The sequence below is a fragment of the Podarcis tiliguerta genome, assembly GCF_965153285.1.
Source record: "Podarcis tiliguerta genome assembly, chromosome: 6".
Taxonomy (NCBI): Eukaryota; Metazoa; Chordata; class Lepidosauria; order Squamata; family Lacertidae; genus Podarcis; species Podarcis tiliguerta.
Window position 1 is genome coordinate 5,959,449 of NC_139539.1, and position 24,201 is coordinate 5,983,649.

Genomic DNA, 24,201 nt, shown 5'->3' on the forward strand with positions numbered 1-24,201 from the left:
GCCTCCCCACAACACTTGTCTGCTTTTGGAGTATTTTATTGTTTAACTCATTGCCTCTCAGTGCTGCCTGCCCTTTTTTTCCTGTTACAATTTTGGCTGACTAGGGGGAAATTCTGAGAGAGGAACTTGACCTTCATTAAACTGAGATTAAGTGCTACCTGCTTTCTCCCACGAAAGTGTATAGTTACCTTGCTATGCATTGACAAACCCCAGCAGCTGCTTTGAGTTAACAGAAAGCCATTTTCTTTGGTGGGGTTTAATCAGAGTTTGTCCTGAGTTTAATCTGAGTGGAAACCCCCTAGCAAAGCAGGAAGTTTTGCAAACTTCAGCTTCCTGAAAACTTCAGCAGGAAGTCAACTTCAATGGAAAGTTTCCGGAGTTGAATTTTTAAACACCTCTAGTCATGCTATAAGGACGAGGGCGGCGCTGTGGTCTAAACCACTGAGCCTCTTGGGCTTGCCGATCAGAAGGTCGGCAGTTCAAATCCCCGCAATGGGGTGAGCTCCCGTTGCTCAGTCCCTGCTGCAGCCGCCAACCTAGCAGTTTGAAAGCACGCCAAAAGTGCAAGTAGATAAATAGGTACCACAGCAACGGGAAGGTAAACAGTGTTTCCGTGCGCTGCTCTGGTTCGCCAGAAGCGGCTTAGTCATGCTGGCCACATGACCCGGAAAAACTGTCTGTGGACAAACGCCAGCTCCCTCGGCCAGTAAAGGGAGATGAGCGTCGCAACCCCAGAGTCGTCTACGACTGGACTTACCTGTCAGGGGTCCTTTACCTTTAATCTTTTTTTTAGTCATGCTGTGCTAGCCTTCCTTTTCAGGCTTTCGTTAAGTACCAATGCTTCACTGAATTTGGTGACAAATGACTAGAGGGGTGGAGGTCTGCACCAGCCTTCCCCAACCCAGTGCCCTCCATATGTTTCATACTATAGCCTCCATCAGCCCCAGCTAGCACAGATCTGAGGCTGAAGAGATATTTGGTTCAAAATATTTGGAAGGCATTGGCTTGTGGAATGCTGTGTATTAGGGTAAAGGTAAAGGGACCCCTGACCATTAGGTCCAGTCGTGGCCGACTCTGGGGTTGCGGCGCTCATCTTGCTTTATTGGCTGAGGGAGCCGACATACAGCTTCCAGGTCATGTGGCCAGCATGACTAAGCCGCTTCTGGCGAACCAGAGCAGCGCACAGAAACGCCGTTTACCTTCCAGCCAGAGCGGTACCTATTTATCTACTTGCACTTGACGTGCTTTCAAACTGCTAGGTTGGCAGGAGCAGGGACCGGGCAACAGGAGCTCACCGCATTGCGGGGATTCGAACCGCGACCTTCTGATCAGCAAGCCCTAGGCTCTGTGGTTTAACCCACAGTGCATTGCAAGGCAAATATCTCTTCCCTATATTTCTAGGAAACTTCAGCTTCTGCTAAGACAGCTGGGGCTGCAGAAAGGCAGGACGGGTTTTTGGGAGGCCTCAGCTGAATAAGCAGTATTATTCCAGAGCTGTGTGAGCAAATACACGAGCTTTCTTGTCAGCGCAGGAAGCAAAATGTGGCTTCTGGGACGCTTAGGGTAGAAGCAGCTTTTGTACAGTGCTTGAGGAGCTTCTGTGTTGCATGTCTGAGCCAGAGAGAGAGAGAAAGACTGTTTGAAACTGTGCTGGGGCTTAGGGTTAGCGTTAAAAAAAACCCCTAATGTTTGAGTAATACAGAGACTGGATGCTGCTGGCCTACCCCTTCAGAAGATTATACCCCACGTTTCGGGGGACAAATGGTTAGGAACTTGCTGGACTGTAATCAGGGGGTGCTTTTGGTGTCAGGGTGAATAATAGGTACAGCTACATGACAGCTGGTCTTGCTAAGTCGTCCCTAGCTGACCCTTGCAGTATCTTAACACCTAATGCAGGGCAGAAGAATGCTGAAGAAGACAAATGCCGTTCGCGTGCCCTTTTAAACAACTGGGGACCAATACCTGGGATAGCTGCAGCCATGTTTAATGAAGCTGCCAATACTTTAAACAAGGAAGCAAGTAAAATGGCCTAGTTGCTAGATCGTGGGCTCCAGTTCAGCATGTTACCAAGATTCTGTCCCTGAACAGATGGGATTTCCCCCCCACATTTAAGCTGAACCTCCACATTGTTCCTGTTCTGTGTGTCCATTGCTTCAATGCATACAGTTTGGTTTAATTGAAAAGGACCTTCAAGTTCCATTAATAAGGTGCAACTCAAAAGATGCACGCTGAATTTGTAGTACAGATCTTACCCATTTGGCTCCCCTGCAGAGAAGGTTCTGCCTCTGTTAATGCCCTTACAGTGGTACCTCTGGTTGCGAATGGGATCCGTTCCGGAGGCCCGTTCACAACATGAAAAGAGTGCAACCCGCATCGGCATGTCTATGCACGTACGTGTTGCGATTTGCCGCTTCTGCGCATGCGCGTGACGTCATTTTGCTCTTCTGCGCATGCGCGAGCGGCGAAACCCGGAAGTAACCCTTTCTGGTACTTCCGGGTCGCCATGGGACGTAACCTGAAAAAACGTAACATGAAGCGAATGTAACATGAGGCATGACTGTATTCTGCACAGACAGCACGCCTTGCCTAGATTGACAGGTGGAAGAAGTTGAGTGGCCCTCTTGAGGATGCAGCTGTGGCTCACATCTCAGACCCTCTACATAGAAAATTGGGATGGGAGGAGGGTCTAGCCTTCTTGGCAGGTTTATTTTCAACAGGTGTGTTCCTACTGGAGCACTACTTTTAGCTATTAAGCTTCAAAGTGAGCACCCATCTGTAAATCTAAAGTAGCCCAGGTTACACACAAGATTTGCCAGCCTCGATGAGAACTGGGCACCTTCAGGAAGAAGGCTGCAGTGCAGATTTAATAATTAGATAATTAATAATTTTTCAGAGGAAGGAACCGGAGGCCTGGGTTCATGGGCAAGAAGGACAAGTCTTGCCTCTCCATGGACCACATACAGAACAACAAACCCCTGTGTTGCAAACTTAACATAACAAACAATACAAGCAACATGAAGACCAGTATACTAGAAAGCACTGCAATTCTTATTGCATAATATACATAATTTAGTACAACGAAAGCAAAATGTGTACACTTGTAAATACTCTAATATATTTGAAGTAAAATGAACACATGTCTGTCAATCTTTGAAAGTCCGTAGAAGTATAATAAGTCTATAATAAGTCTCGTTAGGATATGGAATATACTCGCCATCAGTGATGGCTGTTTGTATACAAAAAAATGCTATCCTAATTAATGGCAATGCGAATAGCCTTATCTTGTACGTGGCTGATGAGGGACAAGTCCCACTGAGTTTAGGTTGTTGATGCATGCAGAATTCCAGCATTAATGAACAGGGGAAGAGTTTAGAAGGTGCTTGGCTGTAATCCTATCTTTAATCTTTCCCTCTGTGCATTGATTTTTTCTGGGGATGTTAGTGGCTTGCTCAGTAGGGACTGAAATACTGTGTTTAGAACTAAAACATCTGAGTCTTTGGATTGGATTGATGGCAGAAAACTGTCCCAGAAATGGGTACTTCAGTTCTTTGGAGTGTGTTGCTATTGTCCCTGTTTTAAAATAGCAATGTTAATGGTAACTGATGGGAAACATTTTCCTTACATAGCAGAAGCAAGGCTGATTCTTTTCTGAATTAACTTGTCACTGTTAACTATTCCTTCTAAATTTCTAATGCTGTCGCCAGCTGAAAGCTTTTTTTGCGGGGTCGGGGGGGGGTGCTTTATAATTCCTGTGTAGATGAGAAATCCTCTTTTTTAATATGGGTGCAAAGGAAAAGCATGGGGTTGTAAGGAGAACGAAAGCCCCAAATGCAATTTGACCGACTTGCAGTGAGAAAATGCTTCTGGCCCTGTTCAGTGAGCTTTTATTTTTTAAAAAATCAGCACTGGTAGTAAAGGCATACGTTAAAGAAACAACCTTGCTGCTTCTGTGCAAAAAGGCTTTAAATCCATCATTGCACTGGGAACCAGCTGAACAACTTTCCAGCCATTCTCACTTATTCCTTGAAGTCTTTTAGTTTCAGTAAATGCCTCTGAGGATGTGTGCCAGTGTCACTTACAGCTGCGTATGCCCTGCTTTAACCACAGCTGCATGGTGTTTAGGAATGAAGATGGACGATCCTCAAGTGAAGTTTGCGCCCAATGAGACCCTGGTCAGAAGTGCCGCTGTCTCCCTTATCCACAAGAGCCCTGTTTGCCAGACACCAGCTGCCTTTTCCCCTCGCGCCGCCTCGTCCTTCCTCCTTAATTGCTGCCTTCAGCTGCTAACAAGCCTTGTTTTTCTTGCCTAGCTACAAGAAGACGCAGGAAACTCTCTCGCAGGCAGGGCAGAAGACTTCGGCTGCCCTTTCCAACGTGGGCTCTGTCATCAGCCGGAAGCTTGGAGACATGAGGTAATTTTTGTGCTATATTTGCTTCAAAGGGAGAGGAAGTTGAGTGTGCTCCCAGTGCCACAGTAGCAACCAGTATCTAACAGCCCTGGTATTATTAGCTGGTTCCAGTTACAGGGGCGAGAGGTGCAGGGTGTTTGACTGCCTATTTCACGTACATTTTCTCTGAAGCCCAGAATGGTCTTCCCCTGGTGGCCTCGCCTTAAAATAAATAAATACTAATAATAGCAATGCTCCCCTTAGTTCTGAGGAATTTGCAGTTAGTGTATGCTGATTTTAGAAGCAGGTCCCCCACCGCCAGACGCTGTAATGTTACATAAACTGAGCTTTTAAACAAATTCTTTGATTTCTCTTTTTTTGCTCCCTGAAAAGCTACAGAGGATTTTTTGACCTCTATAATGTGCTTTGCCTACACATGTGCTTGTGTAATACTACTGCAGTATAAGCAACTAAGTTTAGAACTTGAGTCCAGAACTTATTAACAGTTGTTTGGCGTAGATTTCTCTGCTTGTCACACACCTAATGTTTTATAAGCTTGATTATTTAAATGGTTGGTTGGTTGGGGGGGAACCATTTAACCCATTAGATGGTCTAATCCTGTTTGTTCAAGTGAGAACTTGGGTTGTGGACATACCCCTCCCCTCTTGGGAGTGCAGCAAGACCAGTACCAAAAACTTCATTGCTGGTTAACTCTTGTTTTGTGTTGTATTTATGTACTTAAGCCTAGATTTTTCGTGTGTGTAATATTGAATTTATTCTCTGTTTGCCAAATCGGTTTAGGCTTTTTTATTTATTTACTGACATGTTTTATATTTTGTATATTTGTATTTCTAAGGCTCTATATTTCGATGTTTGTTGTAAGCCAGTTTAGGCAATCTCATTATGGAAAAGCGGCATATAAGTAAACAATCGAAACATCCCCATAATATTTAGACTTTCACTAGAGTTCAGCTCCGTTGCAAATTATCTGTGTGCTCCAAACTTTGGTAGCCTGCAATCAGGCGATAGTTGTGTAGGGTTTGTTGAAGGATGCAGTTTCTGGTTTGGAAACTCATTCAGCCTTCATCTTAAACTGAACTGGTGGTATGCTAAATACAGGGCTAAAAGCCGACTAGAAGCCTAACACTACATTTTCCCATGAAGACACATGAAGTCTTATTTAAATTCTGTATCCCCATTTAATGCACCATTAGCATTGACTTAGGGATGCGGGTGGCGCTGTGGGTAAAAGCCTCAGCGCCTAGGGCTTGCCAATCGAAAGGTCGGCGGTTCGAATCCCTGCGGCGGGGTGCACTCCCGTTGCTCGGTCCCAGCGCCTGCCAACCTAGCAGTTCGAAAGCATCCCCGGGTGCAAGTAGATAAATAGGGACCGCTTACCAGCAGGAAGGTAAACGGCGTTTCTGTGTGTGGCTCTGGCTCACCAGAGCAGCGATGTCACGCTGGCCACGTGACCCGGAAGTGTCTCCGGACAGCGCTGGCCCCCGGCCTCTTGAGTGAGATGGGCGCACAACCCTAGAGTCTGTCAAGACTGGCCCATATGGGCAGGGGTACCTTTACCTTAGCATTGACTTAAAACAAGTGAAGTTGCCACTTAGGTTTGGTCAAGAGAATATGGAAGGAAGTTATCCAAGGTTCACAGAGTATGTTCACCCTTATTTGTGAAATGCAGGACAGCAAATGATTCCCCTTCAATCCTTATTCTTGAGAATTTTTATAAATGCAAGCTGTGTTCTGCTACACTATATTATATACATCAACTGCTTAATGTGTTAATAGTACTTAATGTAGAATTGAGCCCTTGTAATCACTGCAACATTGATTCTTCTCAGACCTTCTCCATTCCCTCTCTGGCTGGGAATATCTGGGTGGTAAGCGCTTGATATAAAAACTCTGATCACATAATAGCACTTTCAGGACTATTGCCACCTCTAGTACATTGTGGTTATGTGTGTATGTGTGTGTGTTGTTCTTCGAGTTAGCAGATAGCACCGTTTTCTTACCAAAAGCAACATGCTTGCTTTAAATGTCCCAGAGAATTATTTCATAAATGCGTTGGTCTTGATAACATTTTCCTGGAAACTGATCCAGCTTGCAAACAAGAACCATGCCTCCCCCCCCCCCATCCTAGGTTATTAAGAACCTAGTTTTCTATTTTAGTTTTGCCTGGTCGACTTCCTGAAATTCACAAATTGCAATGTGGCATCTACAGTGTGAATAGCAAAAACATTGATTAGATCTCTCTGTGTGTGTTTTAAAGCAGCATTTAAATGCTCATGCAAGTTATCAAACCTTTGAACCACAAAGCAGTGGTCCTTAAAAAAGCAACGTATTTGTCATCATAGTACAGAGTTACTGTGGCCAAATCACACTGCATCTGAAAGAAAGTAGGAATAGAACTCGTAGCTAGGCTAATGAAGAGGATGAACCTTGGAGAAGGCAGAGTACCACTTAGAGTAATGTGATAAATGGAGACTTTGGTGGTTTATCCTCAAAGAGAACGAACTTTCAATCCACATCATAACAAAGGTGTGGTTGAAACTTAGTTAGGACTGATAATTTGTGGTCTCCTCTTTCCCACACCCTGGTAACGTCTAGTTAAATGTCAGTAAAGTACTGCTGCGTGTGATTTTCTCTGCCCCAGATAGCAGCAGTCAAACAAGTGGGAGAGAGAAGCTGCCTCCTTCTGCAAGGTCTCATCCTGATGTCCATAGAGGCTCTTTTCCTAGTCCTTACCGAACCAGTTCCCTCAAATGAAAGGCAGACTTGTGCCACAAAGCTTGACTTATGTGATCAGAGACTAAAAGGAGTGAAACTGGTGTTTTGCAGTGAACCTCTTTCCTTTGGGCAGAAGAGGTTTTTTCCTCTCTCTTCAGCCTCGTTCATCTTTGTCATGTGCCTTAGAGATTCTGCTCTTTTTATACTATTCTCTTAAGAAGCAAACTGTATTCCGTTGTTTTGCTGGTGTGCTTTGAAGTGTGTTCATGGATGAAACTTTCCACCTTGGCTGCTCCAGGAAGGGAAAAGGTAACTGATGAAGGGACAAGGTCTTGGTCAGGTCTAAGCAACAATAATCTCCTTGAACTCGCAGACACCTGCTGGATAAGCCTTCAACCTTGACGCATTGCCTGTATATTTTCTATAGTATCTAATCTGATTTAACTTCCTCAGGGTCCAGCTTGATAAGTTTAGTCACACTCCAGTCCCACTGAAATAAATGGAACTAAACTGTGACATACCGTATTTTTCGCTCTATAAGACGCACCAGACCATGAGACGCACACCTAGTTTTTGGAAGAGGAAAACAAGAAAAAAAATATTCTGAATCTCAGAATCCAGAACAATAGGGATTGCTGTGCAGCGAAAGCAGCGATCCCTCTTGCTGTTCTGGCTTCTGGGATAGCTGTGCAGCCTGCATTCGCTCCATAAGACGCACACACATTTCCTCGTGCTTTTTAGGAGGGGAAAAGTGAGTCTTACAGAGCAAAAAATACGGTAACTTCCTCTGGATCCAACCCATCTTAGGTAGCTAACTGTTTTGAAAAGCCCCAGTAGAGACGCCTCTGATAATCTTTTTTTTAATGAATGGAATTAACAGCCTTGCAGCATTGGCAAATGGCATGGTTTTCACTATCCCTCTTGAAAACAAGGGGCCACTATCATCAAACGTACAATGCAAATTGGGCCAAATCGCACTGGACTTTTTTGGATGCGAGATTTCGTAACAGCTGTTCTCCCAATATTCCTTTGGAACAGAGTCCTTTGGAATCTCAGTCCTCTTAACTCTGACACTGCTGCACTCAGTTTCTGGCTACCAGACCTTGGCTTGCATTTTCTCCTTGCTGCTCTACAGCTTGTGAGGAATCGGGGGCAGAAAACGATGCTTTGAGCATGCTGCCAAACCCCACTCACATGACTTAAGAGAAGCGGTTAAGGATGTAAACCAGGGGTCAGCAACCTTTTTCAGCTGTGGGCCGGTCCACTGTCCCTCAGACCTTGTGGGGGGCCAGACTATATTTTTTTGCAGGGGATGAACGAATTCCTATGCCCCACAAATAACCCAGAGATGCATTTTAAATAAGAGGACACATTCTACTCATGTAAAAACACGCTGATTCCCGAACCGTCCAGGGGCCGGATTGAGAAGGCGATTGCGCCGCATCTGGCCCACTGGCCTTAGGTTGCCTACCCCTCATCTAAACTCTTCTGTTTTGTTAGGGTGTCCTTGAACCGCTTGGTACAATGGTGTCAGTCCTTTCCAAAATCCATATTTGGGCAGTGTGTCTTATTAAAGCCTGAACTGAAATTTCTCAAAATCGTGCACAGGATTTTAGGGGTCGGGAGAATGATGAGAAACATGAAGAAATAATAATAGTAATAACTCTGCATTTTGAAGCCTTGAGGCCTGCATTTAGACACTCAGCTGAAGATGCAGATGGACTCGGGTATCAGGTTGCCTGTAGGATTCTGGAATGAAGAAGCACATGCTGGTTCCTGGCCATGAAAGAGAGAGCCCGGCTGTTACCAATATCTGTTTCGTGCCTTAAGCAAAAATACACACACATTCCTGGCTTGAAAGGAAGTGTAAAGAGAAATATAGCAGCCCTTACATACAGTGGTACCTCGGGTTACGAACTTAATTTGTTCCGGAAGTCCGTTTTTAACCCAAAGCGTTCTTAACCAGTGGCGTAGCGTGGGGGGTGCAGGGGGGGCCCCGGCCGCACCGGGTGCAACATCTGGGGGGGGTGTGCTCGCAGCTCTCTGCCCCTACCTGGCTCACTCACTCTCTCTCACTGCAGTGCTGGCTGTGCGAATCCGATCCGAGCCGCCGGGTCGCCGCCCACTGTGGAGGGGAGGGTGCCAGGCGTGCGGTGCGGAGAGAGGGACTATCTGGGGGAGGGACAGTGCAGCGGGGGGGGGGGGCGCAAATTACTTGCCTTGCCCCGGGCGCTGACAACCCACGCTACGCCACGTTCTTAACCCAAGGTGTGCATTCCCTACATAGGCCTCCCGCAGCGTTCATATCCCAGGACAAAGTTTGCAGCTCAGGACACCTACTTCCAAGTTCATAACCCGAAGCGTTCATACGCAGGACTGTTGGTAACCCGAGGTACCACTGTATTGCCAAAGCTGGAGATTAATTTTGGGTGGTGTACTAAGTAAAAGTCAATTGAACCCAGATAGTGTGTTATGCATTTGCGGCTGGAGGGCATGCAGCCCTCAAAATGCAAAGCCCCTCTCTACAAAGTTGAAAATCATTATCTGGTTGTAGATTTCTACCCTGAAGGGCTAGATACAGAACTCTCCATAGCGCATTAAAATGAAACCCCCCTCTCTCTAGCCTCTTAGGGAGGTGGAGGTTTTCACTCTCCAGGCAGGATTTACACAGTAGTTCATCATGGTTATTTTCCTCCCAGGCACACTTGCATCTGAGATGCTTTTTCTCTCTTTTCTGGGATCAACTCCCTGCTTTGTGATCTGTGGGTCTGGTAAAATTGACCCACTGGCCACCTAGTAAATACAGGTGGATTAAAGGAGTCAGATTTAACCAGTTAGCAGTGCCTCTGGATAAAAAGTTGGCAAGCGTATCTGTTTACCTATGAGGGTTTGCCACATGCTTAATGATGTAATAAACAGCAAGTTAATTTAGCGTGGCTTAATGCTCGCATGGTCAGTGCCCAGTGCCAGGAATATAGCAGGGCTGGAGCTTGGAGTGGCAAGGAATCTGCTTTGCATGCATTAGCTATGAGGTTCAATCCTGAGCATCTCCATGTAGGGCTGGGAATGTACCCCACCCGAAATCTTGGAGAGCTGCTGCCAGTGCTGGACTCGGTGTACCAATGGTCTGACTCTGTATAAGACAGCTTCCAATGTTCCTAACCTCTCCTGAAATCACTGCTTGCTCTCTTTCTGTTAGTCTTTAGATGGGTTCCTTTGGGATCTCTTAAGTGTTGTGTTGTACTGGTTGGTGTGGGAATTTGCAACTAATCGCCTCTTTCACTGCTTTCCTTTCCTGCTGCCATTGGATTCTTCCAGGGCCCACCCCTTCTCACATTCCTTTAGGTAAGGCTCTGTTCAAGAGGGATATCTGCAAGGAATCTGGTTAAACAAGGTTGTTTTCCGAGGCATACACATGAGCCTCACTTTCGGTTGAAAGGAAAGGGATCGGGAACCACAAATGGCCACATAATACTCCAGCCCTCCAGAGCCATTTATAGATGATGCCAGTATCTTTCCAATGAGCTCAAAGCCAGAAGCTTCTGGTTTTCCCTCTTAAAAAAGGAGAGGTTATTGGCTGCTTAATCTCTCACGCATACATGCTCCCAAATGCCTTTTTTGGGGTGGTCATGTTAAACGCAAGAACTGGTTTGACACAACAGAAGAGCCCGAACAGCTTTCCTTTGGCTTCTTTCCGCAACTTGGCTCAGATGGGGGCCAGATAAGACACTTGAGAACAACAGCCAGTTGGCCTACAATAGTTGGTGCTGGGCAAACCGGACCTTTGCTCCTCCCCAGACAAAGGCAGCTTTTTTACAACAAAGCGTCACAACTGTGCGGGTTCATTACATGCTTTGCGAGAGCTTTTACCTGCTCTCCTTTTCCACCGATGGCTTTAGACTGAAGGCAAGTTGCCGGGTTGGGATACCTAGTGCTGCAAAAGCCATCTGAATGCCTTTTTCCCACTTTGCTGCGTCGACAGCATTGTGTGCAGCCCTGCCTCCCCCCCCCCTTTTTTTTTAAACAGAGTCCACTCCAGGGCTTGGTTGCGGGCCAGATGCGTCTCTTGGGCAGAGCACAGTATTAAAAGGCTTTCCCTTGAATTAAAATGAATTGGTGCTTGTGTGGGCGGCATTGGCTTTTTGACCAGAGGCAGTGTAGCTGCAGTTCAACATCCAGCCGGCTCCTGTAATGTGGGATGCTGGACTTTAAGCTCCTCTGGGTGGTGACATGTCCTGTTCATGTTGCCCTTCAACAGAAGAGGGGAACCTGGGGCCTGCAGACCCCACCACCCATCCCTAGCCACTGGTTGCTTTGGATAGGTCTGAATTGGAGTTGTAGACTGGAGGGCTGTGTGTCTGTCACGCTTGCTCTCTAAGGTGCGGCAACACCAGTGGATGCTTTAGAGTCTGGGGTCCCCAACCCATTTAAGCCCAGGAGCACATTTGGGAATCGAAAACGGCTGCGGGTGCCACAAAATACCCATTTCGCAGGAGGAAAACTGGCAATGCTCAGAGCCTTTCACTCCCCAAAAGACCCAGGCTAAACCCCTACATGGGACGCGGGTGGCACTGTGGATTAAACCACAGAGCCCAGGGCTTGCCGATCAGAAGGTCGGCGGTTCGAATCCCCGCCACAGGGTGAGCTCCCGTTGCTCGGTCCCTGCTCCTGCCAACCTAGCAGTTCGAAAGCACAAAGTATAAGTAGATAAATAGGTACCGCTCTGGCGGGAAGGTAAACGGCGTTTCCGTGTGTTGCTCTGGTTTCGCCAGAAGCGGCTTAGTCATGCTGGCCACATGACCCAGAAAAACTGTCTGTGGGCAAACGCCGGCTCCCTTGGCCTGTAAAGCGAGATGAGCGCCGCAACCCCAGAGTCATCCGCAACTGGACCTAACGGTCAGGGGTCCCTTTACCTTTAAACCCCTACATAGCCCAAAAAGCAGACCATCCTCCAGGAAGCAAGGAACCCCCCTCCAGACCCTTCCTGGGACGTTTTAGTGCCCAAAGTTACCATATTGGGGGACCCCAGCTTTAGATACACTTCTTCCCAGGCTCATTTGAATCGAGATCAGCAGTGGCATTTTGTATCTATTTACTAGTCAACAGGCAGCCTGGCTGTTTGGGCAGAGCAGTAGGTTCCTTTGCTTTTAGTTATAAACCTCTGGCACACTTTGGAGGGGGCATTTCTTTCTAGGGTGGGGGATTTCAGAACCTCGGAGGACCTGCTTGTAAAAGGTTGCATTTTCAGCTGTGGTGGCCTGTCGAGGAAGGAACAGAGGAGTTATGCAATTTGCGCCCCCAAAACACAGTTCTGCACAAAGGAAGTCTCCCAAAATGCTTTGCAGTTTTGTCATGGCGCTGTGTGGATGGGGGCAGCTGGGTGTAGCGGCTTCCAGGATTTTAACTGCTTCTAACATGTTCCTCCTTTCCCCTTAATGCTTCCGAGTAGCAGCTACTCCATTCGTCACTCGATAAGTATGCCAGCTATGAGGTAAAGTAGTAAAAGCCCCGTCTCTTTTGCAACTCCCATATTTGCCTAAGGGTGAATTCTGTCTCTGCTAAATGTGGGGGGGGGGGGTGGCACAGCAATGTGAACCCCCAGAGGGAAAAAGATTGTGTACTGTGAATTGTTAATAATTTGGATATTTATGTCCTGCCCGTCACCACGGTTTTCACAGCGGCTAACAAACTTGCAGTTACAAACATTGTGAAATATGAAATACAGGATAAAAGTGCCAATCCATAAAAATGTGAGCGGTTGCAAATACTGTGGCACAGAGACAAAAAATGACAGCAAGAAAACGAAGGTATCTGACTAGTGCTTAAAATACATCGAAGGAAGTGCCAGGCAAGGTGCTCTGCGGAGGGTGTTGTGAAGTCCTGGCATCACCACCGAAAAGCCCCTCTCCTCTTCCCCCATCTCCAAACAGCCACTTGCCACCCTCAGGACCCAGTTAGATTGCTTTGCTTTTAAAATACTTCATTCTGTCTTGCCTCCTGCAAAAGAAGAGTGGGGTGGCCGGTCAGTGGATATTAATAGGAATGAATCTTCAGTCTATAGATATTAACTAAGGCAGTTCCCCAAATCAGCTTTATGTAGACAATGCTTTTAAAAAATCAACCCACAAATGTGGTTCTGTGCGATGGATCACTTTCAACTGGTGGGCCTGGCAAACTACTTTTTCAGAATCAATCACTGTCCACTCGAAACAAAATAAAAAAATTCCTTCCAGTAGCACCTTAGAGACCAACTAAGTTTGTTATTGGTATGAGCTTTTGTGTGCATGCACACTTCTTCAGATACACTGAAACAGAAGTCGCCAGAGCTGAATGAGTGCCAACATCAAGGCTGATGAAACTACTTTTAAGCTCCTGTGTTTGATGGCTGGTTCACATTGTATTATACAGTTCTAGAAATGGCCATTGCAAAGCTTTCTTATGGCTCAAGGACACATCTACGGGGACATCTTCTCGACCATGACTAAGTCTATTTCGATAGCTGGTGCCTCGGCCTGCTTTGAAAGTAGGATAGGCTGAGAGATCATTACTTGCCCGTGGGCTTTGCGGCCAGGGGATTTGAAGCAAGGTATCTCGGGCCCATAGCCATGTGGCATTATGGTCAGATTGTTAGACTGGGACCTGGGAGGGCAAGGTTTGAATCTCCACTCAGCCATGAAGCTCACTGGGTGACCTTGGACCAGTCATTGTCTCTTAGCCTAACCTACCTCACAGGGTTGTCGTGAGGATGGAATGAAATGTGAAGAACCATTTACACCACCTTGAGATCCTCGGAAGAGAGAGGTGGCATATAAATGTAATAAACAAATATATTCTATCAATTACACCATCTCAGCCTACTTTGGGAACTTGACTTTTTAGTTATGAAAGTTTGGCAGCTTATCTTGGTAAGCTGTCCTCCAAACGGAGCTAACTGAAGACGACTGGAGGCAATTGAGATACTTTTGAACTAATTCCACTGAATCTTTTGTGTGTGTTCCCAGGTCTCTTGATATTTGATTTTTCTCTTTTTCATTTTGGGGAGGAGGGGACGTTGTGTAGGTGTGTGTGTGTTTGTGTGTGTGTGTGCTACTTTAGGATGTTCTCTGGTTGGAACCCCAAATTCAAAGCTGCCAAGTAGTTTTTTTATATTGACTTCCTCTGCAGTTGGGTGCACGTTGATTTCTCTGAAACAGGTTGGTGAATGTTGGTAGCAGAACCAGGAATTTGCAGCAGCTGTGGTTGAGCCAAACTTTTCAGGGGCCATGAGTGCTTTGGGGGGGTCTGTAGATGTTTCTCCACCAGCAAAGCTAGCTGCCTGTCTCAAAACGGAATTCAAGTTTCTAATATGCCTGTGCAGTTTTATTTTCTCACTTGCTTCTTCCTCTTTTTCCTTTAAGAAATTCTGCAACCTTCAAGTCTTTTGAAGACCGCGTTGGAACCATAAAGGTAATTTCCCTCCCGTGACACAGTACGAAGCCACGATGTTTTTAGGATCGACACGTTTCTGCTAGACAAGCAAGGTGCCCACTGTCATGACTGGCTGGGTGTGTGCAACGGGAGAGGTTGCATATTGCAAAACCAGGGAGAGAGACACATGAGTGAATGAAAAGCCTCCTTGGGTGAGAAAGGGGGTGTAGGTGGGGGCAGCCGCCTCTGCCATTAAGAACCTGTCCTCCTGTCCGCTGAGTCCCATCCTGTTTTTATATTGCTTGGTCATAGAATCATAGAGTTGGAAGAGACCACAAGGGCCATCGAGTCCAACCCCCTGCCAATCAGGAAACACCATCAGAGCACTCCTGACATATGGTTGTCAAGCCTCTGCTTAAAGACCTCCAAAGAAGGAGACTCCACCACACTCCTTGGCAGCAAATTCCACTGTCGAACAGCTCTTCCTGTCAGGAAGTTCTTCCTAATGTTTAGGTGGAATCTTCTTTCTTGTAGTTTGAATCCATTGCCCCGTGTCCGCTTCTCTGGAGCAGCAGAAAACAACCTTTCTCCCTCCTCTAGGTGACATCCTTTTATATATTTGAAGATGGCTATCATATCACCCCTTAACCTCCTCTTCTCCAGGCTAAACATGCCCAGCTCCCTTAGCCGTTCCTCATAAGTCACACTCTAGTGTGAGGGAACTGGGAACTGGTTTCTGTACAAAGGTTTGTGCACAGGAAAGTAGAATGTGGGGAGGGCAAAGGTTCAAACGACGCTTGAAGTGAAGGACATGAGGCAGGAGTTGGTAATGCAGGTGAGCTGTTCCTAAGCAAGCTCCCAGCTAGCTCTGCCTAGGCTCTTTTTATTAGCACACTATGCAAAACCAGTCAGATACATTTTGGACTGTGACCTTTACACATCTTCCAATCCTGAGATTGAGGGGTGGTAGAAAGTTATTTTGGCACCTGTTTCCACTGCGTCATTTTCCGCTTGAACAATGTACAGTGGTACCTCGGGTTACAGACGCTTCAGGTTACATACGCTTCAGGTTACAGACTCCGCTAAGCCAGAATAGTACCTCAGGTTAAGAACTTTGCTTCAGGATGAGAACAGAAATTGTGTGGTGGCGGCATGGCGGCAGCGGGAGGCGCCATTAAAGTGGTGCTTCAGGTTAAGAACAGTTTCAGGTTAAGAACAGACCTCCGGAACGAATTAAGTACTTAACCCAAAGTACCACTGTATAACGAAGGGGACAAAGGTCACAGACAGGGCACGGCAGACCACTAAGAGAGCAAAGGTTAGATAGAGGGCATGATGTTCAGACAGCTGTGGCTTGTCTGTGGGTGGAAGTGTGCTCCACACCCAACGGTCCTTCCTTCAGACGCTGGGTGGAATTCAATGCGCTATTACAAATGTTCCAATCATGCAAGCAGTTCAGCTTGCCAGCTGTATTGGTCCTCCCTCTCCTCTCCCCGTGCTGTGTTCTGGGGGCACACCTCACCCCAATCCAATTTCGGGGGAAGCTCCCTTGCACAACTGGAAGTTGTTGCACAGGGCCTCTCCTGATGGAGTTCTTCATGCGAGTCCCGCCCACTGCTTCCTGCTCTCACCTGTTCCCGTTCCTTCCTTTTCGTCCAGTCCAAAGTTGTGGGCGGCAAAGACAACGGCACCGATGAGCTCCACTCCCCATCAGCAACCGGCGACAAGCCCTCCCAAGACAACGCGCCTTTCTAAGTCTACATCCGTGGTGCATGACTGCCAGAGCCTCGCCCCTTGTTCTTCCCAACATGCAAGACGAAAGGAAAAGGTTCCTGGGCCGCAGGTCCCACTCTGACGAGAGAGATCCATACATCATATATGTAGACGTTCTTTTGCTGCTGGATTCTTCAGGTCCAATAAAGTGAACACACAGTGTTTTGTACACTTATATATTTTACACTAAAAAGGTTTCTAGATGGAACACATTGCTGCGCTGCCTTTTTTGGAAGAGCACCAGCAATGAGGATTCTGCAACCCTGGCCCAAAACAGCCCCCCCCCCCTTTTTTTTTTGGCACCAGAGTCCTGCACTCTTTCCTCCCACCCCGACCCCCTCTAATGTGCGGGCAAAAAAATTCTGTATGTCATGTAGAAAGAATAGTTCTCAGATGCCGCTAGCTGCACAGGGAGCTTCTCTCGATTCCTGCTCCATCTTCTCCTCTGCTTTCTGCTTTCGTGGCTTTTTCTGCGATTGGAAGCACCGCGAAAGCTTTGGAAGCCTGCAGTTTCCACTTAAGATATATAACCAGGTTTGGGGGGGTTTCTTCCGGGAAGCAGGGGAGGGAGGGGGTGATAGAAGATATTTAGAGCCTCTATTTAGCGACTGCCTAGCTTTGCTACACTGATTCTCTAGCTTTAATGAATCTCAGAACCTTTATTTTTTTGGAATGCAGTGGACTTCAGAACATACCAGCTTTTAGCATCGACATTTAGGGGCAACGTACCTTTGAATGCGGAAGCCGAAACACAAGCCTTACATCACCACCTGCTTTACTGGTTTATAACCTTTTTTATATCTCAAAAGCGCAAATAATTCTTTTTTGAGGGGGGGAGGGAGGGAAGGGGTGAAGCCCTGGAGTTCTGCATCCTACCATAGTAATCGCATGCGGATGTGCTGGTCTTGTGTTCATTTCATCGGTGCGTGACGGTGCACATGCCTGCTTTTGCTCTCTCTCTCTCTTCTGAGTGTGTGGAACTTGCTTCTCTGCCTCTGGGTTTATGCCTCTGTTTTCTTAGTCCACCCATTTAATCAGATTAAGGAAGGACATGTTGATCGCAGCACAAGAGAGCTATCCTGGAGGGCTCCTCCTCTCTCTCGGTTTGGTTCTCCTACCAGGAACCTCCTTAAAATACTTTGTACACTTTATGTGATGACAAAGAGCTCCACCTCTGATCTCCTTTTGTTTGCAACACTTGCCACCAGTTCCTGGCTCTGTTTTCACTCAGCGCTAGGAGCACTAGTATGTGGTGTGTCTGCTGCTCCTTCCAAAAAAGGCTGCAACCTTCCACTGTCCTGACCTCTTAGTTCTAAGGCAGAGGTGCCTCTTAAATTATCCAAACCTTTCTGTGCCTTAGAGGCTCAGTGGGACTTCAGCAGTGCCCTAAGTACATATCAATAAAGCTGTTTTGCTTCAAGGCCTTGGTGCCCCCAGAAGGCTTCAAGCTCTTATCTGACCCCTCCTGCCCAGCCGCCCCCCGAGAAGCAAGTTTCAACACTTAACGTGCTGATTGTAGAACTCTCCCTGTGTCCTGTGTTGCCTGTGGATGGTGACCACGCCGTGTCGACCTGGCACAACGGATGAGAGAATCTGCAGGGTGTGGGGGTATCATTTGCTGGAGTTCGTTCAAGGGTAAATTAGGCACCCGTGTTGGGTGGGGAAAGCGGTGCCACTGGGACCGGGGAGCTGTTAGAACACAGACTGAACTGTTTCTCCTGTACAGGTGACTACGGGGGGAACTTTGTCAATAAAATATTCTTTTTTGAAAAGCAAAACGGCTGTCTTCATCTTTGGGCTTGTGTACCAGGTGCGAACCTGCCCAAGCGCCCTGTGGTTTTGACCTTGGCTTTAGAACGACCCTCCTTGCATTACAGAAATGGAGTTCAGACATTTCTAAATGGATGACACGGTAGGTTGCTCCCGATGTGATTTCCCTTGTTCACTGCAACTTATTTGTGCCAGCGGTGCTGAACTGAACTGATGGCAGCCCAGGGTGAGGGAGGCTTTGCCTGCAGTGGATGAAATATGAAGGCAGTCAGGGGTTGGCTGATGAGTGGAGGTGGGCTAGAGGAGAGTCGTCCGACAATGAAGGGGTGATTCAGATGGTTTGGGAAAGGCTTTGGAAAGTGAGCGGGGGGAGAGGAATTGGTTTCACAAGTCTCTGTGGCCATATACAATGTCAGGGGTCAGCAAGGCTTACCTTGCCTGGGCCGGTTTACTGCCGCGGAGCCCCCTCCGTGGGCCAGATGCGCAGGTGCGCATGAGTGCATGTGACCGCAATTTTCGGTGTCTGCGCAGATGCATTTCTGGCGACTTCATCAGTGCAGATGCGATTTTCGGCATCTGCGCATGCAACGCGCAATTTCTGGCACCGCGGAAACGAGTCCCCGTGCTGCACTGTGCTGGTTTAGCACAGTGCGTGGGGACTCGCCAAGTGGGTGGCTTGGTTCAGGGGTGGCTTGGGGGCCAGTAAAATGACCCCCGTGGGCCACAGGTTCCCAGTCCCTGCACAGCGCTGTTGGGAACCAGCGGGGAGATGAGCACACAAGCATCTTCTCTAAGGGAAAAACAGTCAAATCTCTTAGTCTTTAAACAGTATTAGCTAGAGGCCACTTACATGCATTTGACCATTTCATGTTGGACGATCAGAACAATGCTGTAGCAATGAGAAACGACAACCATATTTACACCTGATGTTTGCACAGAAGGCCTGTTGCAAACCATCTGTCCCTTCTGCATTTTATAGCTTTCTGACTCACCTGTGTATACTGCCTCTCCTGTTTATCCTGCTGCCCCCCCCCCCCACTTCAAAGATGAAGATATTTGTGTAATACAATCCGCCAACTGAGGATAACTCTTTATGCATTGAATTTCTATACCATGCTTCACCCAAAGATCACAGGCTGGTTTACAATATAAAAACACAAAAAATGCATACCATAATACAAGAACGAAACCTGCCCCCACTCGTACAGTTTAAAAAGCCATAGATTTTTTAATTAGCCAAGTGTCTGGGAGAAGAGGAATGTTTTTGTCTGGTGTCTAAAGATACGTAACAAAGGTGCCAGGCATACAAATTAGCAACTGCAGAAAAGGACCGTTCTCTTGTTGCCACCCACTGGACCTCTCGTGGAGGCGGCACATGAAGAAGGGCCTCGGATGATGACCACAGGGTCTGGGTCGGTTCATATGGGGAGAGGCAGTCCTTGAGGTATTGTCCTGAGCTGTTTAAGGCTGGTGACCCTGTGGGTTAAACCACAGAGCCCAGGACTTGCTAATCAGAAGGTCGGCGGTTCGAATCCCCGCAACGGGGTGAGCTCCCGTTGCTCGGTCCCTGCTCCTGCCAACCTAGCAGTTCGAAAGCACAAAAGTGCAAGTAGATAAATAGGTACCGCTCCAGTGGGAAGGTATACGGCGTTTCCGTGCGCTGCTCTGGTTCGCCAGATGAGTGCTGCAACCCCAGAGTCGGCCACAACTGGACCTAATGGTCAGGGGTCCCTTTACCCTTTAGGTCAATGCCAACACTTTGAATTTGGCCCTGAAACTTAATTGCTAGCCAGTGCAGTTGGGCCAGCATAGGTGTAATATGCTCAAAAGAAGAAGAAGAAATATGCTCAAATCATCTTGTCCCGGTGAGCAACCTGGCTGCTGCTGAATTCTGCACTGGCTGAAGCTTCTGAGCCATCTTCAGAGGCAGCCTTAAATTTAACTTGTTGCTGTAATCCGCCCAAGTGGTTAGCAGAACATAGACAAACTATGGTTACTTTTAACAAGCAAGCATAATAAACAACAGTTTGAAGTTTGCTCAGGAAAACCATAGCTAAAACTAGCAACTTTTCTCCCATACCATAACACTCTGTGGTTAGTTGAAAATATGAGAAGCAGATCCAACGTATATTGTGTTAGGATATTTCCGTTCCACCTTAAAAGGGAGCAGGATGTTTGTGTCACAGCCTGCGCATTTCCTGTTTCACAGGATGTTTCTGTTGTGCCTTTGCTTTCGTTTCTCTCTCTGCCAGAGACATTGAAGCAGGCAGTCATGTTTTTCTTTGTTCTGATCAACGCAGAAATAAACTTGTAAATAATGCTCTCCTGCGTGCATCTTTCGCTGTGCATTATCTGCTGATAGAGCGTGCATCGGCTCTGGAATGTGGCAAGCTATTTCTGGAGCTCGTGTTGCTAATTGCTGATACTGCGTGTCTACGGGAGATCGATGGACGTCCGGAGACGACGTGGAGTCATGATGGACTTTGTCTCCCTGGCAGTATCCCAACATATTGAAGTGAGGTTCAAGGAGGAGGGGATGTTAACCCACAATCTCTCCTGAAGTGCTAAAACTATGGACTGCCTACTTGGCACGAAACCAGTCTGCTACAAAAACAATGAATTGGATGCCAGAGTATTTAAAGGGCACAAGAACCACTGTTTCGGTTCTGCTTGAGGGGTTTCTCACGGGTATCTTGCTGGCCACTGTGAGAATAGGATGGTACACGAGGTGGTCCTTGGGCCTGATCCACCAGGGCTTTTACATTCTTAACTGTTTCGAAACATTTGCATTTGCAGAAAGGAAAGCAGACAGCGAAAGCTAATTTTGCAATTAGCCTTTTTAACAGCAGAGGCTTTTGAGGTTTAATCCCTGGCATGTTGGGTGCAGATTGTTAGAACTTGTCCAGTAAAAGCACCTGTTCACAGCAGCTGGAGAATGGTTAAGTGCCTTGTGGATACTGCAGTGTGGATTTCCCTCAGATGAGAAAATTTCCTTTGGAAATGTGTATCGGCATTATTATACAGACAAGAGATCAGTTTGGAATTCTCTTTCTGCACAGTGAACCAGGACTTGCTGAGATGAGTCACCTGGACAACAAAGAGAAAACAGCAAAAAGGTTTCTGTCCTCTGCCTCCTCTCTGGTGCTCAAGGGACAATGCAATGCAGAATGCAAGACAATTAAAAACATCATGAAACGTGGAAAGCAGTCTGACTGGCTTCCTTGGCTCCTGAGATACTGTCACAAGCAGACACTTGAAGTAGCTGCTGTCTTAAGCTTGGGAAGGATTTTGCCTGTAAATTTAGGCACTGACCTTGAGTTCACTCCATATATTAGAATTCTGGGTCGCACAGCAAAGCTAACTTGCCACACTGATCCAGGGTGCATAAAATAAAACATGCAAGGTTTACTGAATTAAATAAGACTCACATGGTTGGGACTGCACTGTTAGATGACTTTAATCGTGGTTGGACAAACTGATGGAGAATTGGTCTAGTTGTGTCATCATCACCATCATTTTTAATTTGTATACCGTCTTTCTATCTTACAATACTCAAGGCAGTTTACAAGCTGAAGAAACAAAAAATGCACATCTTATAACAATCTAATGCCATACAAAAATGTGATAATAAAACAAAACTTTAAAATAAGCAACCTACATCTAAAAAGTAACATTCAACAATCATTAGGATAGTATAAAATAATAATAATATCAACATAAAAAAGTTAAACAGAAATCCAATCAGCAGTTACAATAAATAATTTCTAAACTATAATCAATAAAACAATGGCAAGCCACAGTAATAATATTATTATTATTGTTGTTGTTGTTGTTGTTGTTTTGTTATTCTTATTCTTATTCTTATTCTTATTATTCTTATTATTATTTATACCCTGCCCTCCCCAGCCAAGACCGGGCTCAGGGTGGCAAATACCAGATATAAAACAATAGATTGAAATACAACTTAAAAAACAAGATTAAAATGCATCCTCATTTCAGCAGAAACTCACAAACTTTTTTGGGGATGAAAACATCAAGTCTTCACCAAGGCTAGCTATCCAGACTGGTCCTATGTGGGTCAGAAAAAAGCCAGGGAAGTCCTCAAATAGGAGTTCCATCACAGAAGGAAAAAGGAAAAAGGAAGAGGGGGAGGGGATCAAGTTAATTCCAAGCCAAAGGCCAGGCGGAACAACTCTGTCTTACAGGCCCTGCGGTAAGAAATCAGACCCTGGAGGGCCCTGGTCTCATGAGACGGAGCGTTCCAGCGTGGTGTAGTGGTTAAGAGCGGTGGACTCGTAATCTGGTGAACCGGGTTCGATTCCCCGCTCCTCCACATGCAGCTGCTGGGTGACCTTGAGCTAGTCTCACTTCTCTGAAGTCTCTCAGCCCCACTCACCTCACAGAGGGTTTGTTGTGGGGGAGGAAGGGAAAGGAGAATGTTAGCCGCTTTGAGACTCCTTAGGGTAGTGATAAAGCGGGATATCAAATCCAAACTTTTCTTCTTCTTCTCTTCCACCAGGTCGGGGCCAGTGTTGAAAAGGCCCTGGCTTTGGTTGAGGCTAATCTGACTTCCTTCCATTCAAAACTCATTTTTACAAATGAGAACAAATCTGAGGCATAATTGTCTTAAGGGCCGAGGTTAATGAAAGCAGTTTGAATGGTTAAGGTATCTGTCTTAAGTATGTTTTAGAATAGAATAGAATTTATTATTTATACCCCGCCCATCTGGCTGGGTTTCCCCAGCCACTCTGGGCGGCTTCCAACAGAGTATTAAAATACAGTGGTCTGTTAAACATTAAAAGCTTCCCTAAAGAGGGCTGCCTTCAGATGTCTTCTAAAAGTCTGGTTTAAGTCTGGTTCTAAAAGTCTGGTTGTTTTAGACAAGGAAAGTATATAGCCACAAATATTTCTTACAGATGTTCTACCTTGTGGCTTATTTGGAGTTGATGCCTTGGGCTCCATTGGGAGAAAGGGTGAGATATAATTTTAATACATAAAATAATAAATAGTGTGGTGCCCTTCAGATGTTGCTGGACTCTGATTGCGTTGGGCCTCAGCCGGCATAGCCAATGGCTCAAGGATGCTCACAGCTGTCACTCAAGAGCAGCTCGAGGCTGCCATGCTGACTACATCCGATGTGCAGAGACAGCATAGATCTGTGGACACATAAAAGGCAGCCAGCCTCCTCGTGCCCTGTTTGTAATTGCCTGGGTCCCTCTGCACGACTGCATTTGGCGATGGCGTGCCAGACGAGACAAGGCTTTGATCTCTTCCAGCAGGACTGTTTCATATGATAAAGTAGCTCAGCAAGAGATGCTCTCATTAAGCAACGGGTGGGAGGGAAGGAGACACGCAGCCCGGAGAGGTGTCATCCTTATGGCTTTTTGTGCGGCGGAGATTTTGCATTCCAGAACATCCTGTCGCCTCTTCTTTACTAGATAAGATCCCAATTCCTGGACATCTTGGGAGGAGCATAATTAGCCCAAAAGAAATCTGCAACTAATTCTGAATTTAGAGTTTGAAAGTGGCACGTGGACCATGCCTCCGACAGCTGCAGCGCATGACTGCAGCTGCCTGCATGAAAAGTTGGCCCTAGGGCGAAGGAATGTAAATAGTGCCCCTTAAATCTCGAGTTCTTCTTGCAATGCTCTTACGATATTTTTTGAAGGCTAATGACATCAGAACCTGAACTGCTAATTGAAAGAAAATTGGGAGCTTCCAAAAAGAGGCCAAACTAATTTGCTGTCATAACAACATTGGTTGGCCTTATGTTCATAAGAGAAAGCAGCACTTTTCGAAAAAAAGTGTGCAGGAGAGATCAGAAAGAGAAAAGCTCCCAGCCCCCATAACACTATAATTTAGATGAAGAGAGACCCTAGGCTACTCCACCTGTGAGCCCCCCCATCCCCCACACTCATGACTAGAAAAAAATGGAAATATTATAACCAAAATTTAGTGAAGCCAAGGATGATGATGGGTATTTAAAATTCTGCAATTCACTCTAAAGGACATCAGAAAACTTCATAAAAAATGGTTGGTCATTTTCAATGTGCAGAATGCTCAGTGTGTACAACCTCTCTTGAGACATCGTGGCCCTTAAATAATTTTTAATTCTTTTGAGTCTTGA

General features: G+C 46.4%; 1 protein-coding gene across 19 annotated transcripts in view; it reads left to right on the top strand.

Annotated features, from left to right (window-relative positions):
- TPD52L2 (TPD52 like 2) overlaps positions 1-18,082 on the top strand; it is a 53,450-nt gene extending 35,368 nt beyond the window's left edge. For 10 of the 19 annotated variants that reach the window (XM_083447633.1, XM_083447622.1, XM_083447635.1 and 7 more), the window contains 5 exons: positions 4,311-4,412; positions 10,443-10,469; positions 12,574-12,615; positions 14,522-14,570; positions 16,191-18,082. In XM_083447633.1, coding sequence (XP_083303759.1) covers positions 4,311-4,412; positions 10,443-10,469; positions 12,574-12,615; positions 14,522-14,570; positions 16,191-16,286 — 316 coding nt within the window. In that variant the 3' untranslated portion in view covers positions 16,287-18,082. The remainder of the gene's footprint in view (positions 1-4,310; positions 4,413-10,442; positions 10,470-12,573; positions 12,616-14,521; positions 14,571-16,190) is intronic. The other 9 variants (XM_083447636.1, XM_083447639.1, XM_083447623.1 and 6 more) reach the window with 1 other exon arrangement.
- Positions 18,083-24,201: the final 6,119 nt, after the last annotated feature.